The sequence below is a fragment of the Hevea brasiliensis genome, chromosome 13 (assembly GCF_030052815.1).
Source record: "Hevea brasiliensis isolate MT/VB/25A 57/8 chromosome 13, ASM3005281v1, whole genome shotgun sequence".
Taxonomy (NCBI): domain Eukaryota; kingdom Viridiplantae; phylum Streptophyta; class Magnoliopsida; order Malpighiales; family Euphorbiaceae; genus Hevea; species Hevea brasiliensis.
Window position 1 is genome coordinate 5,480,521 of NC_079505.1, and position 27,211 is coordinate 5,507,731.

Consider the following 27,211-nt stretch of genomic DNA (forward strand, 5'->3'; position numbering starts at 1 on the left):
TGGCCTAGTCTCCTTCCGTCAACTTGAAGTCTGCCTCTTATCCTTTGAGGACCAACTAGCCGATATTCATACAAAAGCGTTGTCTGGATAGCATAATCAACAACTCACTACTAGACTAACAATTCAACCCCATCCGAGATAGAATTGTGGGGAGTATTAAAGATATTGTACATGTATATCCTGTATGCTCATCTGTTGTTAAGTAGTTGTAGATGTATCAAACTCTTCTATTGTAGAGAGTTATCCTTCTCTGTACAAACTTGTATTTATATCAGCTTAATAACAGTCTAAACCAAGATTGGTTTTACCATATCAATATATATTTGAATGTAGGCAAAAAGTTTTAATACTCTATAAATCTTTGGAAAATGAAAAATAATGTACAACTTCTTGAGACCTTACTTCCAAATGCTTTATCTTTTTAATTTCAATTTTAATTTTAGGTTAAGGCATAACCCTTATTTTATGTAATTCATACATGACAAATAGAGTAGAAATGCTTATGAAGTGTTTGAAGGCGCAATTTGTTCAACTTCCAAATTGCAATTTCAACTTCCAAATTGCAATTCATATACACTTCCTCACCTTTACCCAAAAACTTCAATAAATGTGCTTTACAATCTAGTCCATAGACCATTTACCTTACAATTTCATCATGACAATGTTTTTCCATCTAACATTATTTCAACAAACCAATTATAATTTCAAATAAGCCATTAGTCTAGTCAATAACAATGAAAGTTTTTATTTTTTTTTTTTCATCAATTAAGATTTGACTGCACTAAGGGTTATTCTAAAATTATTTTTTAAAATCATAAATATATCAAATCGATCAATAAGGAGAAATATACCTTAAAAGCAATTCAGAGAAAAGATTTAATTTTAATACATGTATATTGATATAAATATATCTTGATAAAAGTATTAATAAAAACAATAATGAGTAAGATATCTATGAAAATTATTATATATATGTACTTTTTAAAAGAAACAAAAATATTTTTAAAAAATTCAACTATTTAATTTTGTCAAAATTAAAATCAAAACCTAAACCAAACTGAAAGTAAAGAGAGCTTATAGTTTCAATTTCAATTTCTTTAACTCTTAAATCAAAATTGCTGATTTTGATTCATAATCGGTTAGGTTAGCCTACGTAAAATGTATGACACGTGGTTAATGAAAGTGCCCAATAATTTGGATCCCTTCATCAGACAAAATTTTAATACCATGATTGTTAAGGTGTTTTCTTATTTTTATTTTTTAATTTTTAATTTTATTTTTATTATTAAATTAATTTTTATCAAATTATTCATGATAACTATCAGTAAAATAAAATTTATTTTATAATAAATAAAATATCTGATTATTTGATATGACTTTTATAATTAAATATACAATTTAGTCAATATTTTTAATTCATATATTTTTAAATTGATAACCTAATAAATAATCATAATATATATTAATATTTTCAATTTTGACAATTAAAATTAGCCAGATAATCATATTATTATGGAGATTCATAAGTTTATATTGTTTGGTGGTAAAATATTTATATTAACATTTAGAAGTTGAGAGAGTAGTTTATGAAAAGTTATTCCTCCTAATTTTAAATACTAAGTGAGCATTTTAATTATGGTCAATAAGATGATATCATTATTTTTACATTTAACTGCTAATCTAATAGATATTTTTATAGAATACTCATGCTTTAAATTACTATATAAATAGCTAATAATTAACAGTTATTATCTAACCGTTAACAACTAGTAAAACAATTGATAACTACTAAAACAGTTGACAGCTATTATGACAGTTAATATTGTCGAACAGAACCCAAGTCTTATTAGATAAAAAGGTTAATTGAATAACCTTGAGCTTGGAGGCTTGAGAAAGGAACACTAAGTCTAGTCTTGTAATTTAACAGTTGAGTTTTATTAGTATTCAACAGACATTTTTACTAAACACTATGCTTTAAATTATTATCTAAATAACTAATCATTAACAGTTAATATCTAACAGCCAACAACTAGTAACACAATTAATAGTTATTAAAATAATTAACAATTATTATAACAATTAATATTATTGAACAGAGCCTAAGTCTTATCAGGTAAAAAGGTTAATTGAATAACCTTGAACTTGGGGGTTTGAGAAAGAAACACCAAGTCTGGTCTTGTAATTTAACAATCAAGTCTTGTTAGTATTCAATAGTCAATTTTACCAAGCACTCATGCTTTAAATTACTATTTAAATAGCCAACAATTAACAACTAATATCTAATAGCCAACAGTTAGTAAAACAATTGATAATTACTAAAACAGTTAACAACTATTAGAATAATTAATATACAGAACCCAAGTGTTGTTCGGTAAAAAAGGTTAATTGAATAGCCTTGAGCTTGGAGGCTGGAAAAAGGAACACCAAGTCTAGTCTTCTAATTTAACAGTCAAGTCTTGTTTGTATTTTCTATTTTTTAACAAAATTTTTCATTTTTTATAGAAAACAAGAGAGGACATGCAAAATTTGTTTACCTGATTTTCTAATTCAAAAAATAAAAGAAAATTATTCATATATTTCATAATTATAAAAAAAAAAATCATTGTAAAATATATTTTAAAAGTTATTTTATTTTTAAAAATTTTAACCGTGTTATTCATTTATTTTATAATAAAATAATTAATTTTTATCATTACAAATAAATATTTTTCTAAATAATTATTTAATTTTAGTTATATAGAGTTATGGTATAACTTTGATTATAAAAAAGTCATTGTTTTCTATTTAGAAAATAGCTGGAAAACAAAATTTTTGTTATAAAAGAAAACAATGGAAAATCCAAATCTTAATTAAATTTTGGAAAATTAGTTTTGCAATTCTCTATTTGTAAAATTGGCACATGTGAAAGCAAAACTCTATTTTCTAGTTTTAAAAGAAAAATTTTTTACAAAACTATCTTAGTTTTCCACAAGTAAATAAGTCCTTAGAGTGACTGGATGGAGAAATTTTAGAATATAACTGTTGTATTATAATAATTTATCATTGTAGTCTTTGCGTGAATCTCATAATAATCAACTATTAAAATTTATCATTATACAACACCAAATAATTTTCCAAGGGGTCGTCAAAGAACAATGAAGTCAAGGCTTGCTAGTATTCGCAGTGCTAAAGAAGGCATTTGAGCAACCTTGTCCAAGGGGGAGCTTGTGAAAGGAACACTGGGTCAAGTCTTGTTAGTATTCATAGTGCACTAAAGCTATATATATATATGTATCCATGGAATTCTGAAATGTAGAGTAAACAACTATGGCAAGATTGACTTTGGAGAATCTACCTTCCCTTGTTTCCCTTGTTCTTTTCTTTCTGTTACATTTTTCGCATCATGTTGCTTCAGACTCTACTGATGAAGCAAATGCTCTTCTCAAATGGGCAGCCAGTCTTCAAAACCAGGAACAGTTCAACCTATCTTCATGGCCTCTACTTCCAACAAATGCCACCAATTCCAAACCAAAAACAAGCCCGTGCACTTGGCTTGGAATTTATTGCAACCGTGGAGAAAGGCTCTTTCGATTAAACTTGACAAATGCAGGTTTAAACGGTATGCTTCACGACCTTTCTTTCTCATCCTTTCCTGATCTTGAGTTTATTGATTTCAGCTCCAATGGACTTTTTGGTACGATCCCACTTGAAATCACTCAGCTTTCCAAACTCAGATATCTTGATTTATCAAATAATCAGTTATCAGGGATAATCCCGTCAGGGATTGGCCTCCTAACAAATCTTGAAACCCTGCACTTAGGTGAAAATGAACTAAATGGTTCAATTCCTGAAGAAATAGGTCAGTTAAGTTCCCTTATTGAGCTTTTCTTGTATAGCAACTATCTAGACGGTCATATTCCTGTTTCACTATGCAATTTGACCAAGATGGTTGCATTACGCCTCTATGATAATCAATTTTCTGGTACTATTCCTTTGAAAATGGGAGACCTTGCCAATTTGGTTGAACTTTTCATGGATTCCAATAGCTTTGAAGGTCCTATCCCTTTCACTTTTGGAAACTTGACAAAGCTAACTTATTTGTTCATGTATCAAAATCAACTTTCTGGTTCTATTCCCCCAGAAATTGGAAACCTGAAGTCTCTCAACTGGTTAAGCCTTTTTGGAAACAATCTTTCTGGCCCAATTCCAAGGTCACTGGGTGGTCTGTCAAACCTCACCCTTCTTCATCTTTACAAAAATCAACTCTCTGGCTCCATTCCTGAAGAGTTAGGAAACTTAATGTCTATTTCTGATCTAGAATTGGGTGAGAATCAACTTAATGGTTCTATTCCTTCTTCCTTGGGTAATTTGAGCAAGTTACAATGGTTAAATCTCCGTGCTAACCAACTTAGTGGTTCTATTCCTGCTTCCATGGGAAATTTGAGCGAGTTACAACATTTAAAACTCGGTAGCAACCAACTTAGTGGTTCTATTCCTGCTTCTTTGAGTAATCTGAAGACCTTAAAATTCTTAACAGTCTATGACAACCACTTTACTGGCCCCATTTCCTTGGGTAATCTGAGCAACTTGTTGATTTTGGAACTCTCTAGCAATCGGTTTACTTCTTTTTTGCCTCATAATAATTGCATAAGCGAATCACTTCATGTTTTGGATGCAACAGACAATAATTTGAGAGGTCCAATCCCAGAAAGCTTGAGAAATTGCACGAGCTTACTTGGTATTTCTCTTGGTAGTAACCAACTCGACGGAAACCCATTTGAGGACTTCGTTGTCAACTCAAAGTTACTACTCCTGGATCTAAGTCACAACAAATTTTCTGGTCAGATCTCAAGCATTTGGAAATGGAGGTCACAAATAGAGGCCATACGTGTTGCAGGAAACGATATTATTGGCATGATACCACCTGAGATTGGAAACTTTAAGCAACTACGTGAACTTGATCTTTCTTCAAATCATATATCTGGGAAGATTCCGAATGAACTTGGAGAGTTAACGCCTTTGCTGAAGCTGGCTTTGAATCAAAATCAACTTTCTGGAGCTATACCTTCAGAACTTGGATCTCTGACCAATCTTGAGTGCATGGACTTGTCCACAAACAGATTAAGCGAGTCAATTCCAGAAGATATTGGTGACTTGGTGAAACTACACTACTTGAATTTGAGCCACAACAAGTTGAACAAAGCAATTCCAAAGCAGCTGGGTGAGTTGGTTCACCTCTCGCAGCTAGATTTGGGTCATAACTTGCTGACAGGAAATATTCCTATAGATTTCGCGAAACTTGAGAGCTTGGAGGAACTGATTATCTCTCATAATAATCTCTCTGGTTTCATCCCCAACGCTTTTGAAGAAATGCATGGTTTGTGGAATATCGATATATCCTACAACCACTTTCAGGGTCCAATTCCCAATAGCAAAGCTTTTCAACATGCTTCTATAGAAGCTCTGCGTGGTAACAAAGGATTGTGCGGCAATTTTAGCGGCTTGGACCCTTGCTCGGGGCAAAAACAAGTCTCGAAGAAGGGCACTAAAATTATGCTTATAATTTTACTCCCTGTTTCAGTAACAGGTGCTCTTTTATGTATGTTGGTTGTTCTGTTCTTCAGGTTCCAAGCAAGGAAGAGAGGTTCAAAGAGAGAAGTTGAAATGAATAGTGAAGGGTTGCTTGCCACATCAATTTTTGATGGAAAAACATTGTACAAGGAAATCTTACAAGCAACCAAGAATTTTCATGATATGCACTGCATTGGAGAGGGTGGATTTGGAAAGGTCTATAAAGCTGAGTTGCCATCAGGAAATACTTTAGCTGTGAAGAAATTCCATTCACTGAATCAAGGTGAGACAGCAGATCAGAAGGAGTTTCTGAATGAGATAAGAGCATTAACAGAGATAAGACATCGAAATATCGTGAAGTTCTACGGCTTTTGCTCCCATCTAAGACACTCGTTTTTGGTCTATGAGTACCTGCAGATGGGCAATCTGGACAATGTGCTCAGTAATAATGAAGCCGCAAGAGAATTGGATTGGAATAAAAGGTTGAATGTCATAAAAGGTGTGGCAAATGCCTTTTCATACATGCACCATGAATGCTTGCCACCAATTATTCACAGAGACATATCAAGCAAGAATGTTCTGCTGGATTCAGAATTTGAAGCTCATGTTTCAGACTTCGGCATAGCCAAGCTTCTGAACCTAGACTCTTCCAATCAGTCTGTGCTAGCAGGCACATATGGATATATAGCACCAGGTGATGTACTGTGTAGTTACTCCTCTAAACATTGAGTTAGTATTGTAAATTATCTACTATAACTACATATTTGGCATTGCAGAGCTTGCCTACACAATGAAGGTGACTGAAAAATGCGATGTCTATAGCTTTGGAGTGTTGGCGTTGGAAATCATCAATGGAAAGCATCCAAGTGATTTAATCTCTAGAATTTCATCACAATCTGCAGACACTGAGGTAGAGATGAACAATATGTTGGACCAAAGGTTATCTCCTCCGACACATGAAGTTGAAGACAAATTGGCGTTCACGGTGACTCTGGCATTCTCATGCATACGTATGAACCCACAGTCCCGGCCGGCTATGCAGTTTGTTTCTCAGCTCTTGTCAAACTAACTTTATTTTTCAGAGCCGTCACTGCCCTGTACTATGCTAGCTGAAGCGCAATTGCTGGGCAGCTGCTATCTAATTCCTCCACTTCATCGCAATGCACTTATTTTCATAGAGAATAATTAGCAACAGCTAAACCAATTAAAATTTAAGAAATAATGTTTTTAGTAGGACCTCCATATTTTTTGGTGGGATACACAGTGATTTTTAGTAATGTGTTAATTGAGTGGAAGTATACACTTGAATAAATGTTGGCAAGTAATTTTTGGTTAATTTTTACCAGTATTCTCTCAATCTTAGAGTTTGTTACACTTTCATCCTCAGTTTCATATTGTTACCATAAAGTCCCCCAACTTAAAAAATATTATATAAAAGTCTCTCAATTTAAAAAATATTACATAAAAGTCTCTCACGCTAGAATCCCACACTATAAAATGAAAAGGTCGAGTTTGTTTAGTATTGTTGTTAGAACTGCCATTAAAAAAAATATTTTCTTAAATATGATTTAAATAAATTTAATATGTTTTAGTATAAGAACATCAAAATAAGAAAATAATTTTTTTCAAACTATTTTTTCCAATAGCATCTAAAATTGTACGTTTTTTAAAAAAATGCTTTTTGACATTTGAAACTCAGTGTCAAATAGTTTTGAGAACTTTTTTCTTGTGCAAAAAAATTGGGGTAAGTATGTTAGATGGGTTTTATGATTTTAAAGTTGGAATTTCTTCTTTTTTTTTTTTTTGGAATGATTTGTTATGCTAAATATACCAAATTTATGTGTTTAGTTATGAAATTGCAGATTTCCAATTATTGTATAAATTTCAACAATTATTCCTGAACTTATATAATTGTAACACTACAGTCATTTAACTTTAAAATGTAACATAAAACCCCCTAAACTTTTAAATTTTACACAGTAAAATCCCTTTGACTTTCAATTACTGATTTTTCAGTTAGAAACTGATGTGAATAGCTCCCACATAACGCTTAGTCAATAATTCTTTCTCCTCTCTTATGCAAAGTGTAAAATTATTCTCTTTACATATCAAAATTTATTCTGTTTATAGAGAGAAAAAAGATTTAATTTACACATGGCTTGAGAGAGAAAAGAGAAATACTGACTAAACTCCATGCTGAAACTGTCCAGGTCAGTGTCTAACTCAAAAACTGATAATTGGAGGTTAGAGGGATTTTAATGTGCAAAATTTAAAAGTTGATGGGGTTTTATATTACATTTTTAAGTTGAAGGACTGTAATATTACAACTAGATAAGTTCAGGGACAGTTGTCATAATTTTTCCTGATTAATAGACATGAAGTAGAAATTGCAAGAATCAATTTCATATGTGACAATTTAGTTTCTTTCATTTCTTTTTATCTTACAATGTAGCACTACCACATATTAGATTAGTCGAAGATATGATGAGATTCTGATATGAAATACTTTTATGTAATGTTTTCTTAAGTTGAGGGATTTTATGATAACAAAATAAAAATGAAAGATATAAGTGTAACAAACTCTAAAATTGAGGGATGGCTAGGGAAAATTAATGAAATTTTTAAGCATCTTTTGAAAATGAAAGACAAAGTTTATTTCAACTTTTAGGTTTTCCATCAACACCATTTCAAACAATAACTCTTAGTGACAATTCCATAATATGTATTTGAAGATATCATCCCGCACTTTGGAGTTATAGTGTAAAATCAGTCAGTTCGATTAGGATTTGAACCAAGTTATACTAACCGAAAAATCAAAAATTAAAACTATAAAAATCAAATAGAAATACTAGAGAGATCTTATAATTTCAATTTCAATTCCTTTTAACTCCTAAATCAAAATTGCGGATCTTGATTCATAATGGATTAGGTTAGCCTATGTAAAATGTAAGACACGTGGTTAATAGAACTGCCCAATAATTTGCATCCTTCATTAAACAAAATTTTAATACTATGATTATTGTTAATGTGTTTTCTTATTTTTATTTTTAATTTTTTATTTTATTTTATTATTAAATTAAATGTCATAAAATTATTCATGATAACTATCAGTAAATTAAATTTTATTTTATAAAAAATATAATTATAATACAAAAATCCGATTATTAGATATGACTTTAATAATTAAACATAGAATATACAAGTTTAGCCAATATTTTTAATTCATAAAATTTTAAATTGATAGCCTAATAAAGAATCATAATATATTAATATTTTCAATTTTGACAGTTAAAATCTGCAAGATAATCATATGGGAGGATTGAGAAGAGAATATATAAGTCAAGATAATCATATGCTTCTCAATTCTTCGAACTTTCCAAGCTTCCTTCCACACTATATTACTCCGGAACTTTACCAAAACCCTTACAATGCAGCAAGAGTCAAATTTCTCTATTTAACACAATTATTTTAACAACTCTCTAAATATATGCATAATAGATAATTATACTTTAATCAATTGAATTAGACATAAAGATACATTAAAAACACTAAATGTGATGAGAGTAAAATTAATAAATTATGCACTTATCACTACTAAAGCGTTAGTCAATAAAATTTCCAACTAAATAATTAGTAGGTAATTCGTGAGCAAATGGTAGGGAACGTGAGAATTAACCATCATTTACAGACTATTATTTAATTGGTAATTACCGATTAATTTAATATAATCAGTAATTACCAAAGAGTAGGTAGTGTTTTTATATTAATTTTTATATTTTGTATTTTTATTTTTTTAAGAAAATTTTTATTTTTATTTTTTATAAAATGCAAGAGAAAACATGAAAATCGCGCTCAATAATTTTCTAATTCAAAAAATAAATGGAAAATTATTCTTATCTTTCATAATTATATAAAAAAAAAAACAAATCATTGTAAAATATATTTTATTTTTGAAATTTTTTAACATGTGTAGTTATTCATTTATTTTATAATAATATGATTATTTTTATCATTCTAAATAATTATTCAATTATATGTATAAAAAGTTACTGTATAACTTTGATTATAAAAAAGGTAATTGTTTTCCACTTAGAAAATAGTTGAAAAACAAAATTTTTGTTATTAAAAAAATAATGAAAAATTCAAATCTTAATTAAATTTTTGCAAAACTGATTTTGTAGTTCTCTATTTGTAAAACTGGCACATGTGAACATAAAGCTCTATTTTAATTCTCTAAGTTAACTTTTGTACCAAACTATCTTAGTTTTCCACAAAGTGAACAACTTTTCAAAGTTTCTATACGCAGAAATTTTAGAATTCAACTATTGTATTATGATCATTCATTAGAGTATGCTTCATTTGAATCTAAGAATAATCAACGGTTAAAATTTATCCATTGTACAACACCAAATAATTTTCCAGGGGCTTGTCAAAGAACAATGAAGTCAAGGCTTGTTGGTATTCGCAGAGCTAAAGAAGGCATTTGAACAACCTTGCCCTACGGGGGAGCTTGCGAAGGGAACACTGAAGTCTTGTTAGTATTCATATAGTGAACTAAAGCTACATATATATGTGTAGATGGAATTCTGAAATGTAGAGTAAACAAACTATGGCAACATTGACCTTGGAGAATCTGCCTTCCCTCGTTTCCCCTGTTCTTTTCTTTCTGTTGCATTTTTCGCTTCATGTTGCTTCAGACTCTGCTGAAGAAGCAAATGCTCTTCTCAAATGGGCAACCAGTCTTCAAAACCAGGAGCATTTCAACCTATCTTCATGGCCTTTACTTCCAACAAATGCCACCAATTCCAAACCAAAAACAAGCCCGTGCACTTGGCTTGGAATTTATTGCAACCGTGGAGAAAGGGTCTTTCGATTAAACTTGACAAATGCAGGTTTAAACGTTATGCTTCACGACCTTTCTTTCTCATCCTTTCCTGATCTTGAGTGTATTGATTTCAGCTCCAATGGACTTTTTGGTACGATCCCACTTGAAATCACTCAGCTTTCCAAACTCAGATATCTTGATTTATCAAATAATCAGTTATCAGGGATAATCCCGTCAGGGATTGGCCTCCTAACAAATCTTGAAACCCTGCACTTAGGTGAAAATGAACTAAATGGTTCAATTCCTGAAGAAATAGGTCAGTTAAGTTCCCTTATTGAGCTTTTCTTATATAGCAACTATTTAGACGGTCATATTCCTATTTCACTGTGTAATTTGACCAAGTTGTCTGCATTACACCTCTATGATAATCAATTTTCTGGTACTATTCCTTTGAAAATGGGAGACCTCGCCAATTTGGTTGAACTTTTCATGGATTCCAATAGCTTTGAAGGTCCTATCCCTTTCACTTTTGGAAACTTGACAAAGCTAACTTATTTGTTCATGTACCAAAATCAACTTTCTGGTTCTATTCCCTCGGAAATTGGAAACTTGAAGTCTCTCAACTGGCTAAGCCTTTTTGGAAACAATCTTTCTGGCCCAATTCCAAGGTCACTGGGTGGTCTGTCAAACCTCACCCTCCTTCATCTTTACAGAAATCAACTCTCCGGCTCCATTCCTGAAGAGTTAGGAAACTTAACGTCTATTTCTGATCTAGAGTTGAGCGCAAATCAACTTAATGGCTCTATTCCTTCTTTCTTGGGTAATTTGAGCGACTTACAATATTTAAAGCTCCGTAGAAACCAATTTAGTGGTTCTATTCCTGCTTCTTTGAGTAATCTAAGGATCTTAAAAATCTTAACAGTCTTTGACAACCACTTAACTGGCCCTATTTCCTTTAGTAATCTGAAAAAGTTGTCAATTTTAGAACTCTCTGGCAATCGGTTTACTTCTTTTTTGCCTCATAATAATTGCATGAGCGAATCACTTCTGGTTTTGGATGCAAGAGACAACAATTTGAGAGGTCCAATCCCAGAAAGCTTGAGAAAGTGCACGAGCTTAGTTACAATTTTTCTTGGTAGTAACCAACTCGACGGAAACCCATTTGAGGACTTTGTTGTCAACTCAAACTTACAATACATGGATCTAAGTCGCAACAAATTTTCTGGTCAGATCTCAAGCATTTGGCAATGGAGGTCACAAATAGAGGCCATACGTGACAATATTACTGGCATGATACCACCTGAGATTGGAAACTTTAAGCAACTACGTGAACTTGATCTTTCTTCAAATCATATATCTGGGAAGATTCCGAATGAACTGAGAGAGTTAACGTCTCTGCTGGAGCTAGCTTTGAATCAAAATCAACTTTCTGGAGCTATACCTTCAGAACTTGGATCTCTGACCAATCTTGAGTACATGGACTTGTCCACATACAGATTGAGCGAGCCAATTCCAGAAGATATTGGTGACTTGGTGAAACTACACTACTTGAATTTGAGCCACAACAAGTTGAACAAAGCAATTCCAAAGCAGCTGGGTGAGTTGCTTCACCTCTCGCAGCTAGATTTGGGTCATAACTTGCTGACAGGAAATATTCCTATAGAATTCGCGAAACTTGAGAGCTTGGAGGAACTGATTATCTCTCATAATAATCTCTCTGGTTTCATCCCCAACGCTTTTGAAGAAATGCATGGTTTGTGGAATATCGATATATCCTACAACCACTTTCAGGGTCCAATTCCCAATAGCAAAGCTTTTCAACATGCTTCTATAGAAGCTCTGCGTGGTAACAAAGGATTGTGCGGCAATTTTAGTGGCTTGGACCCTTGCTCGGGGCAAAAACAGGTCTCGAAGAAGGGCACTAAAGTTATGCTGATAATTTTACTCCCTGTTTCAGTAACAGGTGCTCTTTTATGTATGTTGGTTGTTCTGTTCTTCAGGTTCCAAGCAAGGAAGAGAGGTTCAAAGAGAGAAGTTGAAATGAATAGTGAAGGGTTGCTTGCCACATCAATTTTTGATGGAAAAACATTGTACAAGGAAATCATACAAGCAACCAAGAATTTTCATGATATGCACTGCATTGGAGAGGGTGGATTTGGAAAGGTCTATAAAGCTGAGTTGCCATCAGGAAATACTTTAGCTGTGAAGAAATTCCATTCACTGAATCAAGGTGAGACAGCAGATCAGAAAGAGTTTCTGAATGAGATAAGAGCATTAACAGAGATAAGACATCGAAATATCGTGAAGTTCTACGGCTTTTGCTCGCATCTAAGACACTCGTTTTTGGTCTATGAGTACCTGCAAGATGGGCAATCTGGACACTGTGCTAAGTAATGATGAAGCTGCAAGAGAATTGGATTGGAATAAAAGGTTGAATGTCATAAAAGGTGTGGCAAATGCCTTGTCATACATGCACCATGAATGCTTGACACCAATTATTCACAGAGACATATCAAGCAAGAATGTTCTGCTGGATTCAGAATTTGAAGCTCATGTTTCAGACTTCGGCATAGCCAAGCTTCTGAACCTAGACTCTTCCAATCAGTCTATGCTAGCAGGCACATATGGATATATAGCACCAGGTGATGTACTGTGTAGTTACTCCTCTAAACATTGAGTTAGTATTGTAAATTATCTACTATAACTACATATTTGGCATTGCAGAGCTTGCCTACACAATGACGGTGACTGAAAAATGCGATGTCTATAGCTTTGGAGTGTTGGCGTTGGAAATCATCAATGGAAAGCATCCAAGTGATTTAATCTCTAGAATTTCATCACAATCTGCAGACACTGAGGTAGAGATGAACAATATGTTGGACCAAAGGTTATCTCCTCCGACACATGAAGTTGAAGACAAATTGGCGTTCACCGTGACTCTGGCATTCTCATGCATACGTATGAACCCACAGTCCCGGCCGGCTATGCAGTTTGTTTCTCAGCTCTTGTCAAACTAACTTTATTTTTCAGAGCCGTCACTGCCCTGTACTATGCAAGCTGAAGCGCAATTGCTGGGCAGCTGCTATCTAATTCCTCCACTTCATCGCAATGCACTTATTTTCATAGAGAATAATTAGCAACAGCTAAACCAATTAAAATTTAAGAAATTATGTTTTTAGTAGGACCTCCATATTTTTTGGTGGGATACACAGTGATTTTTAGTAATGTGTTAATTGAGTGGAAGTATACACTTGAATAAATGTAGGCAAGAAATTTTTGGTTAATTTTTACCAATATTCTCTCAATCTTAGAGTTTGTCACACTTTCATCCTCAGTTTCATATTGTTACCATAAAGTCCCCCAACTTAAAAAATATTATATAAAAGTCTCTCAATTTAAAAAATATTACATAAAAGTCTCTCATGCTAGAATCCCACACTATAAAATGAAAAGGTCGAGTTTGTTTAGTATTGTTATTAGAACTGCTGTTAAGAAAAATATTTTCTTAAATATGATTTAAATAAATTTAATATGTTTTAGTATAATAACACCAAAATAAGAAAATAATTTTTTTCAAACTACTTTTTTCAATAGCATATAAAATTATACTTTTTCTAAAAAAAATGTTTTTTGACATTTGAAACTCAATGTCAAATAGTTTTGAGAACTTTTTTCTTGTGCAAAAAAATTGGGGTAAGTTTGTTAGATGGGTTTTATGATTTTAAAGTTGGAATTTCTTCTTTTTTTTTTTTTTTTGAATGATTTGTTATGCTAAATATACAAAATTTATGTGTTTAGTTATGAAATTGCATATTTCCAATTATTGCATGATTAATAGGGATAAATTTCAACAACTGTCCCTGAACTTATATAGTTATAACACTACAGTCCTTTAACTTTAAAATGTAACATAAAACCCCCTAAACTTTTAAATTTTACACAGTAAAATCCCTCTGACTTTCAATTACTGAATTTTCAGTTAGAAACTGAAGTGAATAGCTCCTGCATGACGCTTAGTCAATATTTTTCTCTCCTCTTTTATGCAAAGTGTAAAATTATTCTCTTTACGCATGAATAAGTACTCTGTCTATAGAGAAAAAAATGATTCAATTTACACATGGCTTGAGAGAGAAAAGAGAAATACTGACTAAACTACATGCTGAAACTGTCCAGGTCAGCGTCTAACTGAAAAACTGGTAATTGAAGGTTAGAGGGATTTTAATGTGCAAAATTTGAAAGTTGATGGGGTTTTATGTTACATTTTTAAGTTGAAGGACTGTAATGTTACAACTAAATAAGTTCAGGGACAGTTGTCATAATTTATCCTGATTAATAGACATGAAGTAGAAATTGTAAGAAAGAGACTAACATCAATTTCATATGTGACACTTTAGTTTCTTTCATTTCTTTTTATCTTACAATGTAGCACTACTGCATATTAGATTAGTCAGAGATATCATGAGATTCTGATATGAAATACTTTTATGTAATATTTTCTTAAGTTGAGGGATTTTATGATAACAAAATAAAAATAAAAAACATAAGTGTAACAAACTCTAAAATTAAGGGATGGCTAGGGAAAATTAATGAAATTTTTGAGCCCTTAATCTTTTGAAAATGAAAGACAGTTTATTTCAACTTTTAGGTTTTCCATCAACACCATTTCAAACAATAACTCTTAGTGACAATTCCATAATATGTATTTGAAGATATCATCCCGCACTTTGGAGTTATAGTGTACAATCAGTCAATTCGATTAGGATTTGAACCAAGTTATACTAACCGAAAAATCGAAAATTAAAACTATAAAAATCAAATAGAAATACTAGAGAGATCTTATAATTTCAATTTCAATTCCTTTAACTCCTAAATCAAAATTGCCGATCTTGATTCATAATGGATTAGGTTAGCCTATGTAAAATGTAAGACATGTGGTTTAATGGAACTGCCCAATAATTTGCATCCTTCATCAAACAAAATTTTAATACTATGATTATTGTTAATGTGTTTTTCTTATTTTTATTTTTTATTTTTTATTTTATTTTATTATTAAATTAAATGTCATAAAATTATTCATGATAACTATCAGTAAATTAAAATTTATTTTATAAAAAAATAAAATTATAATACAAAAATCCGATTATTAGATATGACTTTAATAATTAAGCATAGAATATACAAGTTTAGCCAATATTTTTAATTCATAAAATTTTAAATTGATAGCCTAATAAAGAATCATAATATGTTAATATTTTCAATTTTGACAGTTAAAATCTGCAAGATAATCATATGGGAGGATTGAGAAGAGAATATTTAAGTCAAGATAATCATATGCTTATCAATTTTTCGATCTTTCCAAGCTTCGTTCCACACTATATTATTCCGGAACTTCACCAAAACCCTGAAAAATACAGCAAGAGTCAAATTTTTCTATTTAACACAATTATTTCAACAACTCTCTAAATATATGCCTAATAGATAATTATACTTTAATCAACTGAATTAGACATAAAGATACATTAAAAATACTAAATGTGATGGGAGTAAAATTAATAAATTATGCACTTATCACTACTAAAGCGTTAGTCAATAAAATTTCCAACTAAATAATTAGTAGATAATTCGTAAGCAAATGGCAGGGAACATGAGAATTAACCATTATTTACCGACTATTATTTAATTGGTAACTACAGACTAATTTAATATAATCAGTAATTGCCGACTAACCAAATAGCAGGTACTGTTTTTATATTAATTTTTTATTCCAAATAATATAACTTAAAAATAAAATAATGAAAAAAATGGTTACTATTTTATTTAGTCGATATATTTTTAATTTTCAAAGAAAATAAATTATCAACAGGTAATTTTTTATATTAATTATTTCTATTTTAATTGAAGAGCAAGTTTTGTTAGGTAAAAATTGAACAACTTGAGCTTAATTAGGGGCTTGAGAAAGGAACACTGAAGTCTAGTTAGGGGAGAGCAGTTTTCGGTTTAAACCGAAAAATCGAACCGAATAAATTTAATTTGGTTCAATTGGTTTGGTTTTAAAATTCAATCGGTTTGGTTCGGTTTATAATTTTGATAATTTTGATTAATCGATTCGGTTCGGTTATTTTTATAAAAAATCAAAAAAACTGAACCAAACTGAAATTATTAATATATATATATAGGAAATCAAAGAAAATCGAACCAAACTGAATCAAACCGAATCGAACCAAATTAAAATCAAAGAAAACCGAACTGAACCTTAAGATTTTTGAGTTTTGATTTCTATTTTTTTTTGTTTTTATGTTTTATTATTTAGATTTAATATTAAAAATATGAAATTTTATAAATTTCGATTTGATCGGTTTAAAATCGAACCGAACCAATATTTATCGGTTCGATTCGATTTGATTTTCTCTTATTAATCGATTTGGTTCGGTTTTTAAAATTTTTAATTTTTTATTTTCGATTTTATCAGTTCGATTCGGTTCGAAACCGAACCGACTGTTTGCACACCCATAAGTCAAGTACCATAATTTAACAAAGTCTTGTTAGTATTCACAACGGCAGAAAAAGGTAATTCAACGACCTATGCTTGTTTACGTCTAGAAATTTCTATATTTTGCATTTTTTATTTTCTTAAGAAAATTTTTATTTTTATTTTTTATAAAATGCAAGAGAAAACATGAAAATCGCGCTCAATAATTTTCTAATTCAAAAAATAAATGGAAAATTATTCTTATCTTTCATAATTATATAAAAAAAAAAAAACAAATCATTGTAAAATATATTTTATTTTTGAAATTTTTTAACATGTGTAGTTATTCATTTATTTATTAATAATATGATTATTTTTATCATTCTAAATAATTATTCAATTATATGTATAAAAAGTTACGGTATAACTTTGATTATAAAAAAAGTAATTGTTTTCCACTTAGAAAATCGTTGAAAAACAAAATTTTTGTTATTAAAAAAATAATGAAAAATTCAAATCTTAATTAAATTTTTGCAAAACTGATTTTGCAGTTCTCTATTTGTAAAACTGGCACATGTGAACATAAAGCTCTATTTTAATTCTCTAAGAAAACTTTTGTACCAAACTATCTTAGTTTTCCACAAAGTGAACGAGTTTTCAAAGTTTCTATACGCAGAAATTTTAGAATTCAACTATTGTATTATGATCATTCATTAGAGTATGCTTCATTTGAATCTAAGAATAATCAACGGTTAAAATTTATCCATTGTACGACACCAAATAATTTTCCAGGGGCTTGTCAAAGAACAATGAAGTCAAGGCTTGTTGGTATTCGCAGAGCTAAAGAAGGCATTTGAGCAACCTTGCCCTACGGGGGGAGCTTACGAAGGGAACACTGAAGTCTTGTTAGTATTCATATAGTGAACTAAATCTTTGGGAAATGAAAAATAATGTACAACTTCTTGAGACCTTACTTCCAAATGCTTTATCTTTTTAATTTCAATTTTAATTTTAGGTTAAGGCATAACCCTTATTTTATGTAATTCACACATGACAAATAGAGTAGAAATGCTTATGAAGTGTTTGAAGGAGCAATTTGTTCAACTTCCAAATTGCAATTCATATACACTTCCTCACCTCTACCCAAAAACTTCAATAAATGTGCTTTACAATCTAGTCCATAGGCCATTTACCTTACAATTTCATCATGACAATGTTTTTCCACGTAACATTATTTCAACACACCAATTATAATTTCAAATAAAGCATTAGTCTAGTCAATAACAATGATAGTTTTTATATTTTTTTATCAATTAAGATTTGACTGGACTAAGGATTATTCTAAAATTATTTTTTAAAATCATAAATATATCAAATCGATCAAGAAGGAGAAATACACCTTAAAAGCAATTCAGAGAAAATATTTAATTTTAATACACGTAAATTGATATAAATATATCTTGATAAAAGTATTAATAAAAATAGCAATAAGTAAGATATTTATGAAAATTAATATATATATATATATATATATATATATATACACTTTTTAAAAGAAACAAAAATATTTTTAAAAAATTCAACTATTTAATTTTATCAAAATTAAAATCAAAATCTAAACCAAACTGAAAGTAAAGAGATTTGACAGTTTCAATTTCAATTTCTTTAACTCTTAAATCAAAATTGCCGATTTTGATTCATAATCGGTTAGGTTAGCCTATGTAAAATGTATGACACGTGGTTAATGGAAGTGCCCAATAATTTGGATCCCTTCATCAGACAAAATTTTAATACCATGATTGTTAAGGTGTTTTCTTATTTTTATTTTTTAATTTTTTATTTTATTTTTATTATTAAATTAATTTTTATCAAATTTTTCATGATAACTATCAGTAAAATAAAATTTATTTTATAATAAATAAAATTATAATAGAAATATCCGATTATTCGATATGACTTTTATAATTAAACATACAAGTTTAGTCAATATTTTTAATTCATATAATTTTAAATTGATAACCTAATAAATAATCATAATATATATTAATATTTTCAATTTTCACAATTAAAATTAGCCAGGTAATCATATTATTATGGAGATTCATACGTTTATATTGTTTGGTAGCAAAATATTTATATTAGCATTTAGAAGTTGATAGAGTAGTTCATGAAAAGTTATTCCTCCTAATTTTTAGATACTGAGTAAGTGTTTTAATTAGGGTCAATGAGATAATACCATTATTTTTATATTTAACTGCTAATCTGATAGATATTTTTGTCGAATACTTATGCTTTAAATTACTATATAAATAGCTAATAATTAACAGTTATTATCTAACCTCTAACAACTAGTAAAACAATTGATAGCTACTAAAACAGTTGACAGTTATTATGACAGTTAATGTTGTCGAACAGAACCCAAGTCTTATTAGATAAAAAAGGTTAATTGAATAACCTTGAGCTTGGAGGCTTGAGAAAGGAACACCAAGTCTAGTCTTGTAATCTAACAGTTAAGTCTTATTAGTATTCAACAGACATTTTTACTGAACACTATGCTTTAAATTATTATCTAAATAACTAATCATTAACAGCTAATATCTAACAGCTAGTAAAATAATTGATAGCTATTAAAATAATTAACGGTTATTATAACAATTAATATTATTGAACAGAGCCTAAGTCTTATTAGGTAAAAAGGTTAATTGAATAACCTTGAGCTTGGGGGTTTGAGAAAGGAACACCAAGTCTGGTCTTGTAATTTAACAATCAAGTCTTGTTAGTATTCAATAGTCAATTTTACCAAGCACTCATGCTTTAAATTACTATTTAAATAGCTAATCATTAATAACTAATATTTAATAGCAAACGGTTAATAAAATAATTAATAACTACTAAAACAGTTAACAACTATTAGAATAGTTAATATATAGAACCCAAGTGTTGTTCGGTAAAAAAGGTTAATTGAATAGCCTTGAGCTTGGAGGCTGGAAAAAGGAATACCAAGTCTAGTCTTCTAATTTAACAGTCAAGTCTTGTTGGTATTCACAATGCTAGAAAAAAGTAATTCGACAACCTTAGGCCTGTTTACTTATAGAAAACAATTTTTGCATTTTGTATTTTCCATTTTTTAACAAAATTTTTCATTTTTTATAGAAAACAAGAGAAAATTACTCATATATTTCATAATTATAAAAAAAATCATTGTAAAATATATTTTAAAAGTTATTTTATTTTTTAAAATTTTAACGTGTTATTCATTTATTCTATAATAAAATAATTAATTTTTATCATTACAAATAAATATTTTTCTAAATAATTATTTAATTTTAGTTATATAGAGTTATGGTATAACTTTGATTATAAAAGTGGTTGTTTTCTATTTAGAAAATAGCTGGAAAAAAAAAATTTTTGTTATAAAAGAAAACAATGGAAAATCCAAATCTTAATTAAATTTTGGAAAATTAGTTTTGCAATTCTCTATTTGTAAAATTGGCACATGTGAAGAACTCTATTTTCTAGTTTTCAAAGAAAAATTTTTTACAAAACTATCTTAATTTTCCACGAGTAAATAAGTCCTTAGAGTGTCTGGATGAAAAAATTTTAGAATATAATTATTGTATTATAATAATTTATCATGGTAGTCTTTCGCCTGAATCTCATAATAATCAACTATTAAAATTTATCATTATACAACACCAAATAATTTTCCAAGGGGTCGTCAAAGAACAATGAAGTCAAGGCTTGCTAGTACTCGCAGTGCTAAAGAAAGCATTTGAGCAACCGTGTCCAAGGGGGAGCTTGTGAAAGGAACACTGGGTCAAGTCTTGTTAGTATTCATAGTGCACTAAAGCTATATATATATATACATGGAATACTGAAATGTAGAGTAAACAACTATGGCAAGATTGACTTTCGAGAATCTACCTTCCCTTGTTTCCCTTGTTCTTTTCTTTCTGTTACATTTTTCGCATCATGTTGCTTCAGACTCTACGGATGAAGCAAATGCTCTTCTCAAATGGGCAGCCAGTCTTCAAAACCAGGAACAGTTCAACCTATCTTCATGGCCTCTACTTCCAACAAATGCCACCAATTCCGAACCAAAAACAAGCCCGTGCACTTGGCTTGGAATTTATTGCAACCGTGGAGAAAGGGTCTTTCGATTAAACTTGACAAATGCAGGTTTAAACGGTTTGCTTCACGACCTTTCTTTCTCATCCTTTCCTGATCTTGAGTTTATTGATTTCAGCTACAATGGACTTTTTGGTACCATCCCACTTGAAATCACTCAGCTTTCCAAACTCAGATATCTTGATTTATCAAATAATCAGTTATCAGGGATAATCCCGTCAGGGATTGGCCTCCTAACAAATCTTGAAATCCTGCACTTAGCTGAAAATCAATTAAATGGTTCAATTCCTGAAGAAATAGGTCAGTTAAGTTCCCTTATTGAGCTTTTCTTATATATCAACTATTTAGACAGTCATATTCCTGTTTCACTGTGTAATTTGACCAAGTTGTCTGCATTACATCTCTATGATAATTAATTTTCTGGTACTATTCCTTTGAAAATGGGAGACCTCACCAATTTAGTTGAACTTTTCATGGATACCAATGGACTAGAAGGTTCTATCCCTTTCACTTTTGGAAACTTAACAAAGCTAACTTATTTGTTCATGTACCAAAATCAACTTTCTGGTTCTATTCCCTCAGAAATTGGAAACTTGACGTCTCTCAACTGGCTAAGCCTTTTTGGAAACAATCTTTCTGGCCCAATTCCAAAGTCACTAAGTGGTCTGTCAAGCCTCACCCTTCTTCATCTTTACAGAAATCAACTCTCCGGCTCCATTCCTGAAGAGTTAGGAAACTTAATGTCTATTTCTGATCTAGAATTGGGTGAGAATCAACTTAATGGTCCTATTCCTTCTTCCTTGGGTAATTTGATCAAGTTACAATGGTTAAATCTCAGTGCTAACCAACTTAGTGGTTCTATTCCTGCTTCCATGGGAAATTTGAGCGAGTTACAATATTTAAAACTCGGTAGCAACCAACTTAGTGGTTCTATTCCTGCTTCTTTGAGTAATCTGAAGACCTTAGAATTCTTAACAGTCTATGACAACCACTTAACTGGCCCCATTTCCTTGGGTAATCTGAGCAACTTGTTGATTTTGGAACTCTAGCAATCGGTTTACTTCTTTTTTGCCTCATAATAATTGCATAAGCGAATCACTTCATGTTTTGGATGCAACAGACAATAATTTGAGAGGTCCAATCCCAGAAAGCTTGAGAAATTGCATGAGCTTACTTAGTATTTATCTTGGTAGCAACCAACTTAGTGGTTCTATTCCTGCTTCCATGGGAAATTTGAGCGAGTTACAAGTTTTAACACTCGATAGAAACCAACTTAGTGGTTCTATTCCTGCTTCCATGGGAAATTTGAGCGAGTTACAAGTTTTAACACTCGATAGAAACCAACTTAGTGGTTCCATTCCTGCTAGTTTGAGTAATCTGAGGACCTTAGAATTCTTAACAGTCTATGACAACCACTTAACTGGCCCCATTTCCTTGGGTAATCTGAGCAACTTGTTGATTTTGGAACTCTCTGGCAATCGGTTTACTTCTTTTTTGCCTCATAATAATTGCATAAGCGAATCACTTCATGTTTTGGATGCAACAGACAATAATTTGAGAAGTCCAATCCCAGAAAGCTTGAGAAATTGCACGAGCTTACTTATTATTTTTCTTGGTAGTAACCAACTCGACGGAAACCCATTTGAGGACTTCGTCGTCAACTCAAAGTTACTATTCATGGATCTAAGTCACAACAAATTTTCTGGTCAGATCTCAAGCATTTGGAAATGGAGGTCACAAATAGAGGCCATACTTGTTGCAGGAAACGATATTATTGGCATGATACCACCTGAGATTGGAAACTTTAAGCAACTACGTGAACTTGATCTTTCTTCAAATCATATATCTGGGAAGATTCCGAATGAACTTGGAGAGTTAACGCCTCTGCTGAAGCTAGCTTTGAATCAAAATCAACTTTCTGGAGCTATACCTTCAGAACTTGGATCTCTGACCAATCTTGAGTACATGGACTTGTCCACAAACAAATTGAGCGAGCCAATTCCAGAAGATATTGGTGACTTGGTGAAACTACACTACTTGAAATTGAGCCACAACAAGTTGAACAAAGCAATTCCAAAGCAGCTGGGTGAGTTGGTTCAACTCTCGCAGCTAGATTTGGGTCATAACTTGCTGATAGGAAATATTCCTATAGATTTCGCGAAACTTGAGAGCTTGGAGGAACTGATTATCTCTCATAATAATCTCTCTGGTTTCATCCCCAAAGCTTTTGAAGAAATGCATGGTTTGTGGAATATCGATATATCCTACAACCACTTTCAGGGTCCAATTCCCAATAGCAAAGCTTTTCAACATGCTTCTATAGAAGCTCTGCGTGGTAACAAAGGATTGTGCGGCAATTTTAGTGGCTTGGACCCTTGCTCGGGGCAAAAACAAGTCTCGAAGAAGGGCACTAAAATTATGCTGATAATTTTACTCCCTGTTTCAGTAACAGGTGCTCTTTTATGTATGTTGGTTGTTCTGTTCTTCAGGTTCCAAGCAAGGAAGAGAGGTTCAAAGAGAGAAGTTGAAATGAATAGTGAAGGGTTGCTTGCCACATCAATTTTTGATGGAAAAACATTGTACAAGGAAATCATACAAGCAACCAAGAATTTTCATGATATGCACTGCATTGGGGAGGGTGGATTTGGAAAGGTCTATAAAGCTGAGTTACCATCCGGAAATACTTTAGCTGTGAAGAAATTCCATTCACTGAATCAAGGTGAGACAGCAGATCAGAAAGAGTTTCTGAATGAGATAAGAGCATTAACAGAGATAAGACATCGAAATATCGTGAAGTTCTACGGCTTTTGCTCGCATCTAAGACACTCGTTTTTTGTCTATGAGTACCTGCAAGATGGGCAATCTGGACACTGTGCTAAGTAATGATGAAGCTGCAAGAGAATTGGATTGGAATAAAAGGTTGAATGTCATAAAAGGTGTGGCAAATGCCTTGTCATACATGCACCATGAATGCTTGACACCAATTATTCACAGAGACATATCAAGCAAGAATGTTCTGCTGGATTCAGAATTTGAAGCTCATGTTTCAGACTTCGGCATAGCCAAGCTTCTGAACCTAGACTCTTCCAATCAGTCTATGCTAGCAAGCACATATGGATATATAGCACCAGGTGATGTACTGTGTAGTTTCTCCTCTAAACATTGAGTTAGTATTGTAAATTATCTACTATAACTACATATTTGGCATTGCAGAGCTTGCCTACACAATGAAGGTGAATGCGATGTCTATAGCTTTGGAGTGTTGGCGTTGGAAATCATCAATGGAAAGCATCCAAGTGATTTAATCTCTAGAATTTCATCACAATCTGCAGACACTGAGGTAGAGATGAACAATATGTTGGACCAAAGGTTATCTCCTCCGACACATGAAGTTGAAGACAAATTGGCGTTCACCGTGACCCTGGCATTCTCATGCATACGTATGAACCCACAGTCCCGGCCGGCTATGCAGTTTGTTTCTCAGCTCTTGTCAAACTAAATTTATTTTTCAGAGCCGTGACTGCCCTGTACTATGCAAGCTGAAGCGCAATTGCTGGGCAGCTGCTATCTAATTCCTCCACTTCATCGCAATGCACGTATTTTCATAGAGAATAATTAGCAACAGCTAAACCAATTAAAATTTAAGAAATTATGTTTATAGTAGGACCTCCATATTTTTTGGTGGGATACACAGTGATTTTTAGTAATGTGTTAATTGAGTGGAAGTATACACTTGAATAAATGTAGGCAAGAAATTTTTGGTTAATTTTTACCAACATTCTCTCGATCTTAGAGTTTGTTACACTTTCATCCTCAGTTTCATATCGTTACAATAAAGTCCCCCAACTTAAAAAATATTATATAAAAGTCTCTCAATTTAAAAAATATTATATAAAAGTCTCTCATGCTAAAATCCCACGCTATAAAATGAAAAGGTCGAGTTTGTTTAGTATTGTTGTTAGAACTGCTGTTAAGAAAAATATTTTCTTAAATATGATTTAAATAAATTTAATATATTTTAGTATAAGAACACCAAAATAAGAAAATAATTTTTTTCAAACTACTTTTTCCAATAGCATTTAAAATTATACTTTTTCTAAAAAAATGCTTTTTGACATTTGAAACTCAATGTCAAATAGTTTTGAGAACTTTTTTCTTGTGCAAAAAAATTGGGGCAAGTATGTTAGATGGGTTTTATGATTTTAAAGTTGGAATTTCTTTTCTTTTTTTTTTTGGAATGATTTGTTATGCTAAATATACAAAATTTATGTGTTTAGTTATGAAATTGCAGGTTTCCAATTATTGTATGATTAATAGGGATAAATTTCAATAACTATCCCTGAACTTATATAGTTGTAACACTACAGTCCTTTAACTTTAAAATGTAACATAAAACCCCCTAAACTTTTAAATTTTACACAGTAAAATCCCTCTGACTTTCAATTACTGATTTTTCAGTTAGAAACTGATGTGAATAGCTCCTGCATGACGCTTAGTTAATATTTCTCTCTCCTCTTTTATGCAAAGTGTAAAATTATTCTCTTTACGCATGAAAAATTATTCTGTCTATAGAGAGAAAAATGATTCAATTTACACATGGCTTGAGAGAGAAAAGAGAAATACTGACTAAACTCCATGCTGAAACTTTCCAGGTCAGTGTGTAACAGAAAAACTGGTAATTGGAGGTTAGAGGGATTTTAATGTGCAAAATTTGAAAGTTGATGGGGTTTTATGTTACATTTTTAAGTTGAATGACTGTAATGTTACAATTAGATAAGTTCAGGGATAGTTGTCATAATTTATCCTGATTAATAGACATGAAGTAGAAATTGCAAGAAAGAGACTAACATTAATTTCATATGTGACACTTTAGTTTCTTTCATTTCTTTTTATCTTACAATGTAGCACTACCGCATATTAGATTAGTCGGAGATATGATGAGATTCTGATATGAAATACTTTTATGTAATGTTTCCTTAAGTTGAGGGATTTTATGATAACAAAATAAAAATGAAAGACATAAGTGTAACAAACTCTAAAATTGAGGGATGGCCAGGGAAAATTAATGAAAATTTTAAGCCCTTAATCTTTTGAAAATGAAAGACAAAGTTTATTTCAACTTTTAGGTTTTCCATCAACACCATTTCAAACAATAACTCTTAGTGACAATTCCATAATATGGATTTGAAGATATCATCCCGCACTTTGGAGTTATAGTGTACAATCAGTCAGTTCGATTAGGATTTGAACCAAGTTATACTAATCGAAAAATCGAAAATTAAAACTATAAAAATCAAATAGAAATACTAGAGAGATCTTATAATTTCAATTTCAATTCCTTTAACTCCTAAATCAAAATTGCCGATCTTGATTCATAATAGATTAGGTTAGCCTATGTAAAATGTAAGACACGTGGTTAATGGAACTTCCCAATAATTTGCATCCTTCATCAAACAAAATTTTAATACTATGATTATTGTTAATGTGTTTTCTTATTTTTATTTTTAATTTTTTATTTTATTTTATTATTAAATTAAATGTCATAAAATTATTCATGATAACTATCAGTAAATTAAATTTTATTTTATAAAAAAATAAAATTATAATACAAAAATCCGATTATTAGATATGACTTTAATAATTAAGCATAGAATATACAAGTTTAGCCAATATTTTTAATTCATAAAATTTTAAATTGATAGCCTAATAATGAATCATAATATGTTAATATTTTAAATTTTGACAGTTAAAATCTGCAAGATATGGGAGGATTGAGAAGAGAATATTTAAGTCAAGATAATCATATGCTTCTCAATTTTTCAATCTTTCCAAGCTTCCTTCCACACCATATTGCTCCGGAACTTCACCAAAACCCAAAAATACAACAAGAGTCAAATTTCTATATTTAACACAATTATTTCAATAATTTTCTAAATATATGCCTAATAGATAACTATACTTTAATCAACTGAATTAGACACAAAAATACATTAAAAATACTAAATGTGATGGGAGTAAAATTAATAAATTACGCACTTATCACTACTAAAGCGTTAGTCAATAAAATTTCCAACTAAATAATTAGTAGGTAATTCGTAAGCAAATGGTAGGGAACATGAGAATTAACAATCATTTTACCGACTATTATTTAATTGGTAACTACTGACTAATTTAATATAATCAGTAATTACCGACTAATCAAATTGTAGGTAGTGTTTTTATATTAATTTTTATTTCAA

At 31.0% G+C, this 27,211-nt stretch overlaps 2 protein-coding genes and 1 pseudogene across 2 annotated transcripts; all 3 read left to right on the forward strand.

Annotated features, from left to right (window-relative positions):
* Positions 1-3,306: 3,306 nt before the first annotated feature.
* Positions 3,307-6,781, forward strand: LOC131172020 (MDIS1-interacting receptor like kinase 2-like). The gene is made up of 3 exons (XM_058132966.1): positions 3,307-4,427; positions 4,563-6,244; positions 6,327-6,781. The coding sequence occupies exons 1-3, from the start codon at positions 3,307-3,309 to the stop codon at positions 6,617-6,619; spliced, it is 3,096 nt and encodes a 1,031-aa protein (XP_057988949.1). The 3' UTR covers positions 6,620-6,781.
* A 3,378-nt stretch (positions 6,782-10,159) lies between these two features.
* LOC131172021 (MDIS1-interacting receptor like kinase 2-like) lies at positions 10,160-13,639 on the forward strand (annotated as a pseudogene).
* A 7,101-nt stretch (positions 13,640-20,740) lies between these two features.
* On the forward strand, positions 20,741-24,544 carry LOC131172022 (probable leucine-rich repeat receptor-like protein kinase At1g35710). Its single transcript, XM_058132967.1, has 6 exons — positions 20,741-21,272; positions 21,555-21,986; positions 22,093-23,851; positions 23,967-24,103; positions 24,186-24,268; positions 24,485-24,544. Exons 1-6 carry the CDS (start codon positions 20,741-20,743, stop codon positions 24,542-24,544), a joined length of 3,003 nt encoding a protein of 1,000 aa, XP_057988950.1.
* The last annotated feature ends 2,667 nt before the right edge of the window (positions 24,545-27,211 follow it).

Bases quoted from the DNA above. Each gene is read 5' to 3' on its own strand.
- LOC131172020 (XM_058132966.1), top strand. From the start codon at position 3,307: ATGGCAAGATTGACTTTGGAGAATCTACCTTCCCTTGTTTCCCTTGTT. The intron at 4,428-4,562 runs GTTACAACATTT...GGGTAATCTGAG, and splicing joins TCCATGGGAAATTTGAGCGA to CAACTTGTTGATTTTGGAAC. The intron at 6,245-6,326 runs GTGATGTACTGT...TTGGCATTGCAG, and splicing joins ATATGGATATATAGCACCAG to AGCTTGCCTACACAATGAAG.
- LOC131172022 (XM_058132967.1), top strand. From the start codon at position 20,741: ATGGCAAGATTGACTTTCGAGAATCTACCTTCCCTTGTTTCCCTTGTT. The intron at 21,273-21,554 runs GTCAGTTAAGTT...CTATTCCCTCAG, and splicing joins TTCAATTCCTGAAGAAATAG to AAATTGGAAACTTGACGTCT. The intron at 21,987-22,092 runs GTAATCTGAGCA...TGGATGCAACAG, and splicing joins AACTGGCCCCATTTCCTTGG to ACAATAATTTGAGAGGTCCA.